This window comes from Oncorhynchus keta, chromosome 36, assembly GCF_023373465.1.
Source record: "Oncorhynchus keta strain PuntledgeMale-10-30-2019 chromosome 36, Oket_V2, whole genome shotgun sequence".
NCBI classification, from domain to species: Eukaryota; Metazoa; Chordata; class Actinopteri; order Salmoniformes; family Salmonidae; genus Oncorhynchus; species Oncorhynchus keta.
This window is the reverse complement of record NC_068456.1, coordinates 13,993,804-14,014,115: the sequence shown is the minus strand read 5'-3', so window position 1 is coordinate 14,014,115 and position 20,312 is coordinate 13,993,804. Positions and strand designations below refer to the sequence as shown.

The following is a 20,312-nucleotide window of genomic DNA, read 5'->3' as shown; positions in this document are numbered from 1 at the left end:
TGCAGAAATGATTAAACATTCTGCTATAAATACACAACAGCATTACATGGCAGCATGGAGCATCCTGACAACAACCTCTGCAGTGTGCGTGTGCGCGTGTGTGTTCTGGGATTGTGTGTGTGTGTGTGCTTTCCTGTTTTTGCCCACTAATGTAAGTGACAAATTAAAGCTGGCCCTGAGTTTGTCTGTGTCTAGGGAGAGAGAGAGAAGGAGAGAGAGAGAGAAGAGAAGAGAAGGGAGAAAAGAGATGAGAAAGTGAGAGGCACAGACATATTGTCTCCTTGCCAAGAGTCTATTAGTTCATCCCTGTGTTTTATCAAGTGTAGTGTAATATCTTACCTGCTGATGGGAGCGATAAAGCACAAGGTTTTATTTCTAAGCAACTACTTAACAAAACACACCAGGGCCAAGGCCACTCAGACTGAACAGACAAACGTTCTCCAAATGAAAAACCACAACCCCTCAGTCTTCCAAAAATTCTCCAAATGTTCTCTAAATGAAAAAACACAACCTCTCAGCCTTCCAAACTTTCTCCAGTGGCGTAATTAAGCCTGTGCTTATTGGGCTTCAGCCCCGGATGTTTTTGGTGCAGCCCCAAACCTTTTGATGGTCCAACAAAAGTATTATTATTGTAATTTTTTATTTCAGTCTAATATGTGTTTCCATAACCACACAAAACTTGTGCTGTGCAGCATAGAAAAACATTTCACTGGCATTTATTTTTGACAAAAATTGACAAGACAATATCCTGCGCAAGGCAGAAGGAGGCAAGAAGCCCTTGGAGTGATGCGATGCTTGCTGTGATTGGTAAAGATTTCACAACACAGTGGACCGTTTATGTCCCTTGTCAATGTTATCAGTCAGCAAAACGCCTGTTACTCAGTCAGTCTGCAGTATAGCACACAGTAAATATGTACATTCTGAACTTCTTTCCCGAAAGAGAGGCAAAAAAAATCTAGCAGGTTGAACACAAGCAGGCAGCAGTGAATGAGGTTTGTGCAGGGTGGGTGGTAGCTAACTAGCTAACGTTAGTCTCCCTCATCATATGGTTGGCTAATGCTAATAAGCTAGCGTTAGCGCTCAGGATCGTTAAGCTGTTGGGTTATTTAACAGTATATTTAGTGAATGGGCAAGCTAAATATGTTGATATGTCATGATATTTGGAAAGTGTTTATTTCCAGTGTGTATTTCATGGGTTTCGTTTCTGTAGCTAGCATCGCTGGCTAGCCAGTTCCGTAGCTACTGGCTAGCTTGCGGAACTGATTTACCTTTAGCTTTTATTTGTATTTCTCTTTTTATTCACTTAGCTACTTACTTTTCTATTGTTGTTGCATTGTTGAGAGGTTAATCTGCAAGTCAGTATTTCATTGCACTGTGTACTCCATGCATATCATGTGTATATGACAAATAAACAAACTTCAATTTGAACTTACAAGGGAAGTGGGAGGGCAGCCAGAAAGAGAGGGAAAATATGGCAAGCTTTGTGGTTAGATTGTAGGTGAACAAAACAGTGAAAATACATACAGTTGAAGTCGGAAGTTTACATACACCTTAGCTAAATACATTTAAACTCAGTTTTTCACAATTCCTGACATTTAATCCCAGTAAAAATTCCCTGTCTTAGGTCAGTTGGGATCACCCCTTTATTTTAAGAATGTGAAATGTCAGAATAATAGTAGCTAGAATGATTTATTTCAGATGTTATTTCTTGCATCACATTCTCAGTGGGTCAGAAGTTTACATACACTCAATTAGTATTTGGTAGCATTTCCTTTAAATTGTTTAACTTGGGTCAAACGCCTTCCACAAGATTCCCACAATACGTTTTTTGTCCCATTCCTCCTGGCAGAGCTTGTGTAACCGAGTCAGGTTTGTGGGCCTCCTTGCTTGCACACTCTTTTTCAGTTCTGCCCACAAATTTTATATAGGATTCAGGTCAGGGCTTTGTGATGGCCACTCCAATACCTTGACTTTGTTGTTCTTAAGCCATTTTGCCACAACTTTGGAAGTATGCTTGGGGTCATTGTCCATTTGGAAGACCCATTTGCAACCAAGCTTTAACTTCCTGACTGATGTCTTGAGAAGTTGCTTCAATATATCCACATCATCCTGCCTCATGATGTCATCTATTTTGTGTAGTGCACCAGTCCCTCCTGCAGCAAAGTACCCCACAACACGGTTGTGCGAGCGTCCGTATGCCCGTGCATGAGAGAGTCAGAGAAATAGAAGACGGTCTTTTCCATGTGTGGAGCTAAAATCCTGTTCTAACTTGACCCAGACAGGGATACTGGGTCAAGCCAACAGCTGAGAAGGTTTATAACTGAAGCTGGGTAAAACACACACACACACACACACACACACACACACACACACACACACACACACACACACACACACACACACACACACACACACACACACACACACACACACACACACACACACACACATTGCACAGCAGATTCTCATCAGCACACCCTCTCCACTACTGGTCAACGCCGCAACTGTCAAGCAGATGTCAGTCAAGGAAAGAGAGTGTGTGCATGTGTTTGTGGTACTGTGTGTGTGTGTGTGTACCGATTGCCTGTGAGTATGAGTACCATACAGTGCAGAGACACTTCAACCATGTAACAGGGTGCAAAGGGGAGATCCTTAACAATAAGTTTAGAAACCCATCTCGTTCTTTATCCTATCAGCAGTGGAAGTAAAGGGACTCAAGGGAAAACAGCTCTCTAAAAGTACTCGCTCGAATCCAAGTGAGTTGGTAGAGTTTTTCTCCATCCCTACAGAAGCCACACATTGCATCTTTTTTTCGAAACATTATTCTGCGAGTCTAAACCATCTAGATATACTGTACTGTTCTTTTTCTATTTCTGGGCTCTAACAGTGCAGACCTAGGTTGAAATATTATTTGTTTTATTTCAAACATTAGCTTCTCTGGATGGGGTTTGCACTTTTAGGATTAATCCATTGGTTCCATTGCACTGATAAAGCTAAGTTTAAGCTCATCTAAAGTATTTGACAGATATCAAATAGGCTACTATTTCAACCCGGACATGAAACATAAAATACAATTTTGTGTAGCAAGCAGATTCTGTACCTTCTGACTAGGCATTACAGCATTACTTACAGGAGTCCTTTGGGTTTACATTAAGGACATGATTTATACCTCATAGTTTTGCTTTGGCACAATGTGCAGTGGATATATATAGTAATAATTCACAACCAACGAATAGACCATAGGGATATATGATTGAGTGAATACAATACTCATAACGCTTAATTGTGTTCAAACCTGTGCCAAGACTGGAATCATATTGCCGTTTATATTTTTTTTTACCCTTGTTCTCAATATCTCAGCAAAATTGGTATTTTTAAGTTAATTTGCAGTGCCTATGGTTAAACTAAGAGGGGAAATAAAGCTGTTTCTGTGTGTTCATGTGAGCTTGTGAGAGTCTCCTGTCTGATGATGGAGAGTCTGCGGCTGTCTCCTGTCAGAGCGAGACAAAGGGTTTCTAAAGTGCTACTGTACATACAGCCGCTCCAAACTCCCCACAAGTTCTATAACATCTGTGCTGTTTCCACCTTTTAAACTGTTGTGCCTATGGGTGTGCGTGTGTGGAGGAGCTGGTCTGTGGAGCAGTTCATGAAAAAGACACTATAATTTCATTATTTGAGGAATGGCCAATTGATTGTTGTTGTTTTGTCAGGGGTGATGGAACCATTGTGCAGAGACCGACCCTGCTCACTCGTCAGTCCTGCTCACTCGTCAGTCCCACTCACGTCACCATGGTAAAACGGGGTAAAGGAGGTGACACACACACACACACATCCCCTTAGTATTCCAGGGCATCTGTCCTCCATCCATAAAACTCCCTCCATCCATGCTACTCCGTTAGATTAAACCAAACAGTTATAACAGACAGAAAAAGGCTTTATGCAACAGCTTCCAAAGGAGGCAGTACCTGGCTGACACACAACCCACGTAAATACACAGAGAGCTGGGACTCACTGGTCTGGTTACTCGGGCTTAGCTCAAAACATTTGAGCAACCTTTTGATTGGTTCTCATATGAATGCTATTTGCATGCGCAACGCCCCCCACGCTCCCTCCACTCAAGAGGTAAACAAGCCAAGCTAAAGTTAGGCTCGCTGACTAGAGTAGGGAGAAAAACTGATGGAGCTTTCTGAAAAGAAGATAGAGAGACGACACTGCCACGTAGCAACGACCAGGGGCGCAACTTTGGTTTTAGAAATATATATATATTTTATCCAGTCAGATTAACACTCCAAACAGTTTACCGGACCACTAGGAGGCATTCGCATGGTCCTAAAGAACACCATTCCCTTGTTTTGTATCATATTCCAATGGTAATACTGGGGGGGACAAAAATGCAATTTCAGAATGTGGGGAGGCACATGTCTAATTTACCAGCTATCTAGCTAGTTCTAGTCTTCAAGAAGCTAGGAAAGCATCCTCCAATTCTGACAGTCGTGTCCCCGCTAAAGGCTGTGGTGAACGGAGGACCAAATCTGCAAGGAAAAAGGGCCTGGGTCTCAGAGTGGTGGTTGTAGAGGAAGACAAGAGCGCATACGACATTGAATTTGGAATTCCAGGGGAGCTGGTCGGGGAAGACCGGGACAGATGTGTGCCTTAGTCCTATACAGCTCAAAAATCATCGGAATCCGTGCTTCAACACCTGCATTGCTTGCTGTTTGGGGTTTTAGGCTGGGTTTCTGTACAGCACTTTGAGATATCAGCTGATGTACGAAGGGCTATATAAATACATTTGGTTTGATTTGGACTTGATTTGGATGAAGTCCATATGAACTACACATGGTATGTACAATGACCTAGAAGTGTACTTCGAAGGTATAGAATGGCACCTCGATGGATACACGTAATGTCGGAATGGAAATTATAGTGATGACACACCAGTGAATGATTGATTGAAAGTGCATGAAATGTTTGCATGATAGGCCTATAAGACATTAAGTAGCCTGAATAAAGTGATAGTACTGCATCATAAAGGACTGGCTAGCAGGCAGCATAAGGGTTGAAAGAGGCACTACAGAAAGTACTTTTACTGGATTAAACTATGGGAACTGCACACATAACATTTTCTTATGCAAGAACTACTAGCATAATAATCAAATGTGCTTCAGTGTATTTATATTGCTACCAATTATACATGATTCTGAATGAGGATGGGAATTAACCATCTATAGACTATTGTTTTATCACACTCAGCACTCAAAATGAAAACCTGCCTTTCTGGTGAATTTCTGCAAGCTTGGAGAACTGCTTTCTTTGGTGAAAGACGATGAGATTACTAAATATGAGCACATGATGTTCAAAAGTGGTATCAGAGAGTTAAACACGAGGAGCTATGTTGAGAAGGCATCACTTACGCTAGAGATTATAACCCATGTCGACTGTCGGCTTTACAGCGACCATCACCACTCATAGATAGTGTCTTCAAAGTGAAACACAACGTAAAACAAAAAGCTTTAGGTCTTTTAATGAGGTGCTAATTTTGTCATTCCCCAATGCCAACACATGATACTGTCGGTAAAGGATGTCGCGTGACCTAGTGACATATATATACTGAGTGTACAAAACATTAAGGACACCTGCTCTTTCCATGACATAGACTGACCAGGTGAATTCAGGTGAAAGCGACGATCCCTTATTGACGTCACTTGTTAAATGCACTTCAATCAGTGTAGATGAAGGTTAAAGAAGGTTAAGGACAGGTTAAAGAAGGATTTTTAAGACTTGAGACAATTGAGACATGGATTGTGTATGTGTGCCATTCGGAGGTTAGGCATCACCCTCCGAATGGCACACATACACAATCCATGTCTCAAGTCTTAAAAATCCTTCTTTAACCTGTCCTTAACCTTCATCTACACTGATGGGTACAGAGAGGGATACATTCACTATACATCTTCATGGAGTCTACACCTTCAAATTTCACAGTCATTCAATGTTTGCTTCATGCATTATAGCGTTCTGTATTCTTTATCTGTACATGTTGCATTAGATAGACATTTTTGGTTGACTTGAACGATGATTCATATTTTTTGGGGTTTTGTTGGTCATCAGTGGAAACCTCCAGAAGCGTACATGATTAGCACAGTCAGGCAGGTCACCGGTGATAAAAGTCAGTATTCAAAGTCCATACATGTCTGAGAGTGTTGGGAGATGACATGGAAACCGGCCACTAGGGGCAACAGTGAGCGCTGGTACCTTCAAGTAGGCTTAGGTGTTGTTAGGGCGTTGTGGATGGGGATGGTGGACAGGCGTAAGCATCTGCCTCTGGTTCCAAAGGTTGCATGTTTGAATCCCTTACCTTAACCATTCAGAGTTAATTCCTAACCTTATGGACCTGAGCCCTAGGACCATGCCTCAGGACTACCTGGCCGGATGACTCCTTGCTGTCCCCAGTCCATCTGGTTATGCTGCTGCTCCAGTTTCAACTTTTGTGCCTGCGGCTATGGAACCCTGATCTGTTCACTGGACGTGCTACATTGTCCCAGACCTGTTGTTTTGGACTCTCTCTCTACCGCACCTGCTGTCTCTAACTCTGAGTGATCGGCTAAGAAAAGCCAACTGACATTTACTCCTGAGGTGCTGACCTGTTGCACCCTCTACAACCACAGTGATTATTATTATCTGACCCTGCTGGTCATCTATGAATGTTTGAATATCTTGGCCATGTTCTGTTATAATCTCCACCCGGCACAGCCAGACGAGGACTGACCACCCCTTATAACCTGGTTCCTCTCTAGGTTTCTTCCTAGGTTCTGGCCTTTCTAGGGAGTTTTTCCTAGCCACCGTGCTTCTACATCTGCATTGCTTGATGTTTGGGACCTTAGGCTGGGTTTCTGTACAGCACTTTGTGAGATTGGCTGATGTAAAAAGGGCTATATAAATACATTTGATTGATTGATTGATTAATCATTCGGATTTAATGCCTAAACTTACGTCGAAAAATGTTACATTTGTAACAACTTCGAAATTTGACATTTGAGAAACATGGATAAACATCTAATTCTGATGTGAAACTGTGAGAGCTTGTTGAGTGCATTAATAGCTAGCCAGTTAGAATGCAAGGGTGATTCACATCATTGCCCTACAATTTAAACCCCGCCTTATCTCAGCTCACTGGTCACCATAGCAGCACCCACTCGTAGCACACGCTCCAGCAGGTATATTTCACTGGTCACCCCCAAAGCCAACTCCTACTTTGGCCGCCTTTCCTTCCAGTTCTCTGCTGCCAATGACTGGAACGAATTTCAAAAATCACTGAAGCTGAAGATCCATATCTCCCTAACTAACTTTAAGCTCCAGCTGTCAGAGCAGCTCACAGATCACTGCACCTGTACATAGCCCATCTAACTACCTCATCCCCATATTGTTATTTATTTTTTTGCTCCTTTGCACTCCAGTATCTCTACTTGCACAGTCATCTTCTGCACATCTATCACTGCAGTGTTTAATTGCCACTATGGCCTATTTATTGCCTTACCTCCCTCATCTTACCTCATTTGCACACACTGTATATAGACTTTTTTTTCTCCAGTGTGTTATTGACTGTATGTTTGTTTATTCCATGTGTAACTCTGTGTTGTTGTTGTTTGTGTCGCACTGCTTTGCTTTATCTTGGCCAGGTCACAGTTGTAAATGTGAACTTGTTCTCAACTAGCTGACCAGGTTAAATAAAGGTGAAATAAAACAACAATAAAAAACAGAGGACACCCAAGAAGGAAAATGAATAACTTCACAGGGTTAAGGAACTGTTCAGCATATAATTAGCTAACTAGTTAATTTATAACTAAAACATACATTTGATTTGCTGGCCGATTTTGAGTTGATAGCAAGCAAACTAAAAGGTAATAGCTGGCTGGCTTTCTATGGGCTGAACAATGCTAGCTAACTTTAGCTATACTAGCTAACGTTAGTTGCTACTTGCTAGACACAAGAGCATAACATTTAACAGGTTGTAGTTGTCTAATATGCCACTTGTTTTAGTGTAGAAGGATTGTTAAATGTTTTGAAAATGTGTATGATGACCCTATTCATTATGTTAGCGGCTAACCGTGTCCGAACCCAGAAGGTTTGTGCTAGCTACTGTGTGTGTTTCTTGGATATGGCTGGAATAGGAAGGGCTGGGGCGGTCCTATGTAAATAGATCATGATTCATTCAATTCGAAACGGGGTTATCCAGCCAGCGTAGGGTGCCACCATGAAGTCTGAGGGCACAGCCCCTTCATTATCTACGTTTCGTGTAGACACATCAAAGCAGCCGTTCAAGACTCTCAAGTCAGGAAGACTTCAAGAGTTGGTGTCAGTTAGACTAGTAACACCAATAGCAGAGCAATACACAGATGTACTGTACATGTACAGTGGGGAGAACAAGTATTTGATACACTGCCGATTTTGCAGGTTTTTCTACTTACAAAGCATGTAGAGGTCTGTCATTTTTATCATAGGTACACTTCAACTCTGAGAGACGGAATCTAAAACAAAAATCCAGAAAATCACATTGTATGATTTTTAAGTAATTAATTAGCATTTTATTGCATGACATAAGTATTTGACCAACCAGTAAGAATTCCGACTCTCACAGACCTGTTAGTTTTTCTTTAAGAAGCCCTCCTGTTCTCCACTCATTACCTGTATTAACTGCACCTGTTTGAACACGTTACCTGTATAAAAGACACCTGTCCACACACTCAATAAAACAGAATCCAACCTCTCCACAATGGCCAAGACCAGAGAGCTGCATAAGGACATCAGGGATAAAATTGTACACCTGCACAAGGCTGGGATGGGCTACAGGACAATAGGTAAGTAGCTTGGTGGGAAAGGCAACAACTATTGGCGCCATTATTAGAAAATGGAAGAAGTTCAAGACGACGGTCAATCACACTCGGGCTGGGGCTCCATGCAAGATCTCACTTTGTGGGGCATCAATGATCATGAGGAAGGTGAGGGATCAGCCCAGAACTACACAGCAGGACCTGGTCAATGACCTGAAGAGAACTGGGATCTATGTGGGAATGAAACCCACTGATAGTTGGGGTAACCATACGTCAGAAAGCAGTGGCTACGATTCCTTATCTGAGCCTTGCCAAAAAGAAAGAAAGAACGAGTGAAAGCCTAGCCAGTGTGAGGTGCTAATCTGCTGACTCTAGGTCTACTCTGCCGATGTATTACAGAGAAGAAGGGGTTAATGAACCATAAAGGAGTGGAAATATCACTCTCCATTTTCTTGAGTGTGCATGAAAAGGTTCCTATGGTCTATATATCTGGAGCTGTATCGGCGGGGCAGTAAAATACAATGTCACTAGTTATGCTGAGTGGGCCTCCTTTATATACTGTACACTCACTCATCCCCTCACAGGCTTTACCCCCTATCAATAGCAGATAGCCCTTTATCAGCATTGAGTGCACACAGAGAGAGAGAAAGAGAAATAGAAAGAGAGAGAGATAATAATAATAATAATAATAATATATTAGAATGAAATAGAACAGAATAGCATAAAATAGAATGCTAACTGGTCAAATTCACAGAATTCCCCACCAAGGAACAGTTTATTTAACCTTGTCATGAGTTGACAGCGTGTCTGTCAGTGGAGGCTGCTGAGGGGAGGACGGCTCATAATAATGGATGGAACAGAGCAAATGGAATAACGTCAAACACATGGAAACCATGTTTGATGTATTTTATATCATTCCATCCAATTAATGTGCCACAAACCTCCTGTGGTGTCTGCATTTAACAGAGGTCTGTCTTGGAGACATCACAGCCAATAACATTAAAGTAACACAATATGTCTAGCAGAACAAACATTCCAACAGTGGGAATATTGGGGAATTTTCTAAATGTCCTAATCAGTCTGCCTCTGAATTTGCGATTATGGGAAAAATCAACAGTATGGATACCTGCCGGGCTATTTTCATGGTGGTCTTCAAATTAAGCAGATGAGGGAAGAGAGGATTGGAGAAAGGTGCTGGTGCGTTTCTAAGACACCACTTCAGGATGGATAAACACAGATGAGAACCTTTGGCAATGAACCCTGTGATCTAAATAGGAACTTTGTTTGGTAAAAGGAGGGGAGCTAGGACCAGTGTATGCATATGCATGTACATGTGTGTCTTTGTGCGTGCATGGGACCTGTGTGTGTCTTACGATCGGACCGAACGGACACATTGACTCATTCACATCAATATCGCTCATCTTATCTTTATTAACGCTACTCTGACTCTGTCAATGTTTTCAGTGTCTCATACGGGGAAATAATTATCATATATTTTGAGATACATTTTTTAGGATACATGTGAAATTGACCAAATAATGTATAGAAAATGTATTTAATGTATTTCACTTTCTGAAATACATTCAAGAATGAATATTTGAACATACTGTATTTTCACATCCATTTATCAATATATTGGGTAAATATATTTTTTTATGTATTTGGAAATGTTTTGTAAAATATATTCCAACATGCATTTAGATGTATTTACATTTCTTACATTTAGATGTAAGAAATATATATATTTAATAAATGTGGGCCAAATATACAAATTGGCCAAATCATATTATTAAGAAATGGTGATTGTCTTAACAATGAAGCTTTAGTAGGCTCTTTGGTATCACATGCACTAATGTCAGTCTCATTAAAACTGCAGAGCTGGCAATGTACAAGCTGAACTTTTAATCATAGAACACAACATAACACATTAACTGGCATGACAATCTGTCTCATCAAAAAGCACTAAAACAAAGCCCCAACAAGCCACGACTCCATATATCCCAATAGGCTGCCACCGCTACAATATATTTAGTCAAAATGCATTTTTATTGTATTTGACACATACCAAAAGCACTAACATGAATTTAAATGACTACAAAGTTTGTACATTATCCGTCATGTAGTGACTCCATGTCTTTCATGTGCATATGACAAATAAACAAACAAACTTGACGAGAGCATTGCAGCCAACGTCCAACGGGCAGAACTTAATGTATACTGGTTCGTTCCGCGAGATAAGTGCCTTTGATATGTTATGTAGAAATGATGCAACAATATTACATTTTAAAATCCTGCTATATGAAATGAAGTGTCCTTTAATATAGACCACATGGAGATTTAATAAATATGATTTTGAATATAATAAATAAATAAAAGACTTGATCAAAAAAATATGAATCCCCCAAAAATACTGCAAGTTTTCACCATCATTGTAAATCCCTAGTTATTTTGTTGCTTGACAAAGTTATTTCTGACAATAATTATTCATTTCATATGATTAGTGATTCATTTACGTACAGTATGTCCCTAATTTTATGGTCAACCCTGTTACGTCAACTCAACTCTCATTTGAATATGGTGAAACTATTACTTAAAAAAAAATATTTATTTCAAAATAATCATTGAACATCTAATAGATAAATCTTACTGTAAAAACAGGTGAGCTGGGTCTACTTTTATTCACCGTTTTCTGATGGAAAACTGAGCAGGTTGAGCATTACACGTCAACCCTGTTACCCATAGACAGGCTAGAAAGGTTAACAATTTTTAAAAATTCATTTTTGGTGCCTCTCGCATTCAATTGACCCTCCCTGTTGCACACAATAAGCTTCCATCCCCTTGTCACAAGGGCTGATTTAACTAGTAATTTTAATGAAGATGCTGAGAGTCGAGAAGCAGGTGGTACGTTGAATAAAACAACAAACATGGAACGAGACAACATCGTAGTGGCTTCATCTCATAAACACAGAAACAATACTGACTGTTGAAACAACCTAAGGGAGTGCCTTAGGGGAGGTAATAAGTGAGGTAATGGAGTACAGGTGTGCCTCATGATGAAGTACAGGTACGTGTAATGATTGGTGCCAGAACCGGTGGTTAGTATCCCGGCGACGCCAGAGGGGAGGGGGCGGGAGTAGACGGTTAAGTAATTACCAGTTGTAGGGCCATTCAAGTGAATTTTTCCTGGTTGTGGTAAATTCTCACTTCCCACTTAGTTGCGAAAGCTACATTTCACCACTAACCATCCACTGTATAATATCACTCATTGGAAGCATAATACCTAGACCTACACTTTAAAATATTGTGGAGCCACAAGACTACCAGACTACCAGTCCACTGCCCTGTGCCCATTAGGTGTCCGCTATTCCACTGCTATGTGCCTATTATGCCATTTGTGACCCGTTTCAAGAAGCTAGGCATATGTCGCATGTCACTACTTCACAGGAGAAGCATTTTAACATTTATTTTGTATTTTCATCAAAATGCGTTTTTTTTGTCAGAAATCACTTCTGGAACATGTGAACCATCATGTGCCTTAATATAAAACTTGTATGCCATCTGCAAATATGAATACAATTATTAAATTACGAGCCTAGTTGGTTAAGCTACGGTAAAAAACAGCCATGATTGGCTAAGATAATGGATAGGCTGAACATGCCGAGAGATGAGTTCGGATTGGCATGCCAATAGTCTGCCATGTAACACTCTCTGTCTGTAAAATGAGCTGCTCAGTATGTGTAGATAATCCTTGCTACCACAGATTTTTTGAAAGATATGTTAGCCATGGAGATCTGCAAAAGTGTTTCTACTGCTCTCAATAACATTGCTGCCAAGAATTTAGCAGGCATAATTGACAAAGATGGACTAGCTAGACTATCTTACCCGTACAACTGGGTGAACGCTTCTCCCTCTCTGTCAAGGATGCCATGGTTGCCCTTAGTTTGAAGATGTAATCCGGAGAGGTGTTTTATGCAACAGCCTTCTGTGTATTCTCTTTTCAACTCCATCTGCATATTTGCAATCAAACGCCAGAATTTTCTCCATCTCCTGAGCTATCATACTCTAATGTCACTGATTTCAAAACACGGTCCTCCAGAAAGTGGAGAGCAACACTTGTGCTGTTCCCGTACGTGATATATTTCAAAAAAAGCCATGTTAGAAAGGATTACCTACACATACTGACCAGCTCATGTTATAGACAGAAGCTTGCTACATGGCAGACCAATCTGAAATCATCTCTCGGCATGTCCAGCCCATTCATTATCTCAGCCAATCATGGCTAGTGGGAAGGTTGCTGGCCTTTTCTGTGGCTAAACAAACTAGGCTCGTAATTTAACAATTTCATTAATATTTACAGAAGGCATACAAGTTTGTTATTAAGGCACATGAAAGTTGGCATTTCTGCCAACCCCAAAAAATGCACATGGCTCTCCTGTGAAGTAGTGACGCACGACATACATTTTGTATCTCTTGGTCTTTTTTTATCCAATGTAAAAAAACACAATTTCAAATGTTGCTACACAACACTGAATCGAGGCGGTGGGTCACATTTTGATTTGTGCGTGGTATGCCTGTATACTGTATCAACAATTCAACAAAACAATGGCAGTACAGATAGCTACAGTATATAATCAAAAATAAATGTACATGAATATAAAAATGTAAATACAATAATGTCTGTGATTAACAACAATAGCTTGCAGTTATTGTCCTTTTAATCAATAAAGGAATCTGATTATCAGCTTAAAAAGTTTAACAATTTCAACAAAGCATAAGGACTGTTTTGCAATGTCATTATTTAAAGTGATGAAAGTTGCTAACTAAACAGAGAAGATGAGAGGAGAGAAGAAAATCGAAGAAAGGAGAAGAGAAAGCACACAGAAGTGCTAGTGTGTGTGTGTGCTTTCAGGCCTCAGAGATTTACACCAGTGCTGGCGTCCGGGTGGCTGAGATACAGTGTATATCTCCACTGAAACATCCAAGCATGGTAAGGATAGTGACGTGTACACACACACATACACACACAAACATGTGCATGCACGTGAACACACACACACAGTTACACCGTCACACACACACACACACACACACACACACACACACACACACACACACACACACACACACACACACACACACACACACACACACACACACACACACACACACACACACACACACACACACACACACACACACACACACACACGCGTGAACACACATACATTCAGGGGAAGTGCTGAAGCAAACCGTGAGGCCACATGCCTTTACACTTGCATATAACTTAAGCTGTGCTCAGCTGTTGCCGACTGACAGGAAAGCAGCCAGCACAGTGTGCGTGTGTGTGCGTGTATGTGTCCACACACTCAACTGCCTGCTATTTCCTGAAAAGTCTATTACGACAGCAAGTGCAGCTGCCTCTCACAATGATATTTCACAGTGGAAAATGATGCTGTCTAATCTGACTGTAAAGTAATTTAAAGCAATACACCTCAGCAGCTAAGCAGCTCAGCAGCAGCGTGTGAGTGTTTGGGTAAGTATGCCTAAGAATACATAAGCATGTGTGCAGGGCCGGCTCAAGCCTTTTGGGGGCCCTAAGCAAAATTTGGTCCCCCCCCCTGTCCTGTGGCGCCCCTTATGAGTGAAGAGTGAAAAATATACGTTTAAAAGTTAATTTCCTGCAGTGCCACACATTTTGCCACAGGACAGAAAGTAAATTATGAATTATCATAACAAATTTAATGAAATTCTACAAATCTTTTCAACGGGCACATTTTGCATTGACTTATTTCATGTTAATGATATCTAATTGAGAGTGACTAACAAAAACAATGGGGGCCCCTGGAGGTCAAGGCACCTGGGCACATGCCATGTGTGCCCAGTAGGTATTCGGCCATCATAACTACAAGTTTAGATAAATAGCTAGACTAACTTGCCAATCTAAAAAATTGTTAGCTAAAATGGATAATTGAGTGAATGTAAGTGACTGACAAGACAACAAGAAAAACTGCTGCTGAGCTGGTTAACTGTTGAGCTATATTCCTTTAAATTACTTTACAGTCAGCTTAGACAGTTTCCTTTTCTACTGTGAAATATCACTGTGAGAGGCAGTTGCACCTGCTGTCGTAATAGACTGCTCAGGAAATAGCAGGCAGTTTGTACAACCAAATTACACAACCAAATTTCAATCTTTGTGTATTCCATTCCACCTTACTCTCAACATTAAGTTGAGACCCCAACTGAGTTCCTATAAACATAGTCGGCGGCCCTAAGTGACCACTTATGCCTGGAGCCGGCCCTGCATTCATGTGTGTGTACAGTACCAGTCAAAAGTTTGGACACACCTACTCATTCAAGCGTTTTTCTTTTTACTATTTTCTACATTGTAGAAAACTATGAAATAACACATATGGAATCATGTAGTAACCAAAAAAGTGATAAACAAATCAAAATATATTTTAGATTCTTCAAAGTAGCTACCCTTTGCCTTGATGACACAAAGTAGCCACCCTTTGCCTTGATGACAGCTTTACACACTCTTGGCATTCTCTCAACCAGCTTCATGAGACAGTCAACTGGAATGCATTTAATTTAACAGGTGTGCCTTGTTGTAAGTTCATTTATTTGGCTGCAAAAACAATGATTTGTTTAACACTTTTTACATGATTCCATGTGTTATTTCATAGTTTTTAATGTCTTCCCTACTATTCTACAATGTAGAAAATAGTAAAAAATAAAGAAAAACCCTGGAATGAGTAGGTGTGTCCAAACTTTTGACTGGTACTGTATGCATGTGTGTACATATGAACTGTGAGTGTAAACTATACGCATGAATGAGTATCGTGTGTGTGTGCGTGCTCTCGACAGAACTGCGTCTTTAATTGTTGCGGTCTTCTATAAATACATAGAGTCACAGTGTAGACCTTTACCTGCTTACCTGGGTGTCTGCAGAACTACTACCACAGAGCATTTTGCTCCAGAGCACCACAAACTGCGGACACACACACCTTTTACTCAGCACCCATCATACACAGCTTTGCGGACCTAGAAGATACACACCTTACACACAGCCCATTGAATACACACCTTTTGCTGAGCAACGATAGTACACACAACCTTTGATTTGCACCTAGAAGATACACTACCGTCCAAAAGTTTGGGGACACTTAGAAATATCCTTGTTTTTGAAAGAAAAGCAATTTTTTTGTCCATTAAAATAACATCAAATTGATCAGAAATACAGTGTAGACATTGTTAATGTTGTAAATGACTATTGCAGCTGGAGACAGCTGATTTTTAATGGAATATCTACATAGGAGTAAAGAGGCCCATTATCAGCAACCATCACTCCTGTGTTCCAATGGCACGTTACGTTAGCTAATCTAAGTTTATAATTTTAAAAGGCTCATTGATCATTAGAAAACCCTTTTGCAAATATGTTAGCACAGCTGAAAACTGTTGTTCTGATTAAAGAAGCAATAAAACTGACCTTCTTCAGACTAGTTGAGTATATGGAGCATCAACATTTATGGGTTCGATTACAGGCTCAAAATGGCCAGAAACAAAGACTTTCTTCTGAAACTCGTCAGTCCATTCTTGTTCTGAGAAATGAGGGCTATTCCATAAGAGAAATTGCCAAGAAACTGAAGACGCCATGTACTACTCCCTTCACAGAACAGGGCAAACTAGCTCTAACCAGAATAGAAAGAGGAGTGGGAGGCCCCGGTGCACAACTGGACAAGAGGACAAGTACATTACAGACATTGGACAGAGGAAGATTGGAAAAAAGTGTCATGGACAGACAAATCTAAGTTTGAGGTGTTCGGATCACAAAGAAGAACATTCGTGAGATGCAGAAAAGCCATCTGTCAAGCATGGTGGAGGGAATGTGATGGTCTGGGGGTGCTTTGGTGGTGGTAAAGTGGGATATTTGTAAAGGGTAAAAGGGATCTTGAAGAAGGGAGGCTATCACAACTGATGTTACATTTGCAAAACCCTTGGTTAACATAGAGATTCTGGGGACAATCAGAAGGTGGGGGGATTTTAACTATATTCTGGTAATCCGACCAATTGAACATATGTGGTGGTACTTAATGAATATAATGTCAGTTCGGTTGTCATCTGAGAAATACTCATCAATGATAAGATGACATAAACTCTATAGTAGAAGGTCTACACATCAGAGTTATCGGATTCACATGGAATTGTTGTTCAATTTAAATGTTTGAATATGAAATTATTCGTGATGGGATGAAATGTGATTTTAGCTTCTAAAATGTGAGATTTGGGTTTTCATAAGGTAGGGCTCTGCTCAATCTGTTGCCCGCCCCTGTGAAGGGATATGGGCTATAAAACTTTTCAAACACGCCCTCGTCTCCCTTCCTATATAAAGCCTTGACGACAATGTAACCTCCTGTTCCGAGGATGTGAGGACGACGGTCCGATGTCAGAATGGTTCAGATAATAACTACAGAACGAAGCCAGCATCAGCGCGAGCTTTGGTTGCGAATGGTATGAACTTTGAACTCTTATTCATTACAGAAGTGATACGTCCTAGCCGTTGAGTTAGCAACAGCAGCTGCAAACGCAGGTTAGGAAGGAACAGACAGAGTAACCCATTTACCACACAACAACGTTACTACAACGTATCCAATTGACCAGCAGAGACATTCTTCAAAGGACAAAGGTCTCGGTTGGGCAACACGGCCTTCCATCTACCACCAACCTACCGAAGCGCAGCTCAGAGTAAATATTTATTGCATTTTCCTTTTCCAAATGGGCGGTAATTTAGAATGCATAAGATTCTGTATTTACGATAGCACAGCTTCGCCCTTTGTTCCTCAGTCTTCCCGCTCTTTCACTCAAACCCAGCCCTTTTCTTTTGTGTAACCAGCTGTCATATCTGTTCCGCCCACTAGGGATGTTTTCGTTTATGATGTCATTTGTAATCAAGCTATGATTTAATTATGTGTATGTGTAATTCTGTGAGATTAGTTAGGTATTTAGTAAAGAAATAATTAAACACAATTTTGCATTGATGATTCAACTTGTTAGCCAGGGTTCGTGCAGATAACCAAGAATTTACAACTTTCAGATGAGACTGAATTAAGATGACGATTAATGTTGACTGCTATTGATGTAAAATACTACTAGGTCTTTAAGAGTTTTTTTGGAAGATAACAGCTCTATAAATATTATTTAGTGGTGCCTCGACTCTCTACATTTACATGATTAGCTCAATCAGGTAATATTAATTACGGAGAAATTATTTTATAGAATACCATGTCATATCACTTAATCCGGCATAGCCAAAGACACGACAATGAAGTGGCCAACACAATCACCACATCTCAACCCTATTGAGCTGTTGTGGGAGCAGCTTGACCATATGGTACGTAGTGCCCATCAAGCCAATCCAATTTGTGAGAGGTTCTTCATGAAACATGGGGTGAAATCTCTTCAGATTACCTCAACAAATTGACGATTAGAATGCCAAAGATCTTCAAGGCTGTAATTGCTGCAAATGGAGTATTCTTTGACCAATGCAAAGTTGAAGGACACTCATTGAAGGACACTTATTTCAATTAAAAATCATTATTTATAGCCTTGTCAACGTCTTGACTATATTTCCTATTCATTTTGTAACTAATTTCATGTGTGTTTTCATGGAAAACAAGGACATTTCTAAGTGGCCCCAAACTTTTGAACGGTAGCGTATATAATACATCAAACCATGGTCTTTAAAAACACACTTTATTCAAATCCACTGTGCACGTTTTACTGTGCATCTAGGACACACACATCAGACACGACACACTCTTCTTTCATATAAATGTGCTTGACCTTGATTACTTAATGTAATTCCAGAAACTCTCACACAGTAATAATCAAAGTAATATCAAACACATTATGCTGTGATATGTTTAAACATTAACTCACTCAAATTATCTCTGCTACAATCTATTTTCCGAAACATTAAATGTTACACAGCAACCTACAAGGATCAAATTCTTATTTTACCTTTGAAAACTATTGAAGCAAAGCACATTAACCAATAAACCTGCTGAGACACTCTATTCAGAAGGTAATCTGAACCTCAGCCAAACTCAATGACAGAGAGAAAAAACATCTATGAGTATTTAATTTTAACGTCATGTACTTTTGGTTGAAATAACTTTATTGATACTATAGGGCTTAATGTGTTGACGTGTTAGGAACGGAGAGGAGGGGGGCAAAGAAAGCAGGAAGGGAAGAGACAGATGAGCAGACAGTACATAGGAGGCTGTATGAGGGGCCGTTTGTCTCGTGGGCAGAGTGTGTGGAGAGATTTTCCATCCATTAGTGTGGCCGTGCTCCCAGAGACACACACACACACTCTCGTGTGTAACTTCTCGCAATTCCACTTACTATTGTTAATAAACTACTGATGCGTGTTAATGTTTGCATACATGTGTGTGTGCCAAGAATAATAAAAAGACAACAAAGTCCTCTTCTACAAAATGATTGACAAATGATTCAAAGTACTGTACTCACCTGCGTATGAAACAGAGGCATGTGAACAGGGCAGGACCAAGGAAAAAAAGAGAAGAGATGTAAAGATTAGAACAACAGACAACCCAGCTAGCACATTTGGTTCCTTGGAAATTGTGGGAACGTATGTTTTTGGTTTCCTGTTGGTTCTGGGAACGAAGCCAAATGTTTTCGGGCTGGTAAAACTGAACGATTTTTAACCGTTCTGAGAATGGAAGTGAAAATGTTGCCTGTTGCAGGGAGCTTCTGAGAACGTTTTACTATGGTTGTTGCCATGTTTTTTTATAACTCATACATAGCTGTTAATTTCAGTCTATTCAAACAGACCACATTTCAAAGGAAACAAGCACTCATTAAGATCAGGTGTGGCCAATTAGTGGGCGTGGCCAACACACCTGAACACTCTTAACAAGGGGGAGGATAGAGAGAGTTTTGTTGATGATGAGAACGGAATCTATCTGTTTTTAAATAACATTCTTAGAATGTACTCTGAATGTTACTAAAGTTTTCTTGTGGTTTTCTATTGAACGTTTCCTTAGTGTTCTCTGAACAGTTTGAGAACATGACTTTAAATAGAACCATGAGGAAAACTGTAGGAAACGTTATGCTGAAGTACTGAAATTCCCACAGAAGAACAAAGTTTCTTAACATTGTCGAAACAATGTGAGAACATGACTTTAAATAGAACCATGAGGAAACCTGTAGTAAACCTTATGCTGAAGTAATGAAATCCCCACAAAACCAAGTTGTTTCTTAATGTTCACTGAACTATTTGAGAACATTCCCAAAGTCAAACCAGCTGGAGAACGTTCCTAGAACATTATCAAGAAAAATGAAATGTAACCGTGTTTGAACTTTTAGGAAACATTCTTTTAAAGTATTGAAATACCAAGAAAATATATATTTTTTTGTCAAGTTCCTTAAATGTGCTGAGAATGTTTCAAAGCCAAGCAA

At 40.2% G+C, this 20,312-nt stretch overlaps 1 protein-coding gene across 4 annotated transcripts in view; it reads right to left on the bottom strand.

The window, feature by feature from the left end:
* The window catches only part of kcnq5a (potassium voltage-gated channel, KQT-like subfamily, member 5a), a 107,804-nt gene that overhangs the window by 46,353 nt on the left and 41,139 nt on the right, over positions 1 to 20,312 (bottom strand). Inside the window, exon 1 of one of the 4 annotated variants that reach the window (XM_052498532.1) lies at positions 12,711 to 12,935. The exons of the other annotated variants lie outside the window; for them this stretch is intronic. Coding sequence (XP_052354492.1) covers positions 12,711 to 12,841 — 131 coding nt within the window. The 5' untranslated portion in view covers positions 12,842 to 12,935. Of the gene's footprint in view, positions 1 to 12,710; positions 12,936 to 20,312 lie in introns of those variants that run through there. 4 annotated transcript variants of the gene reach the window in all.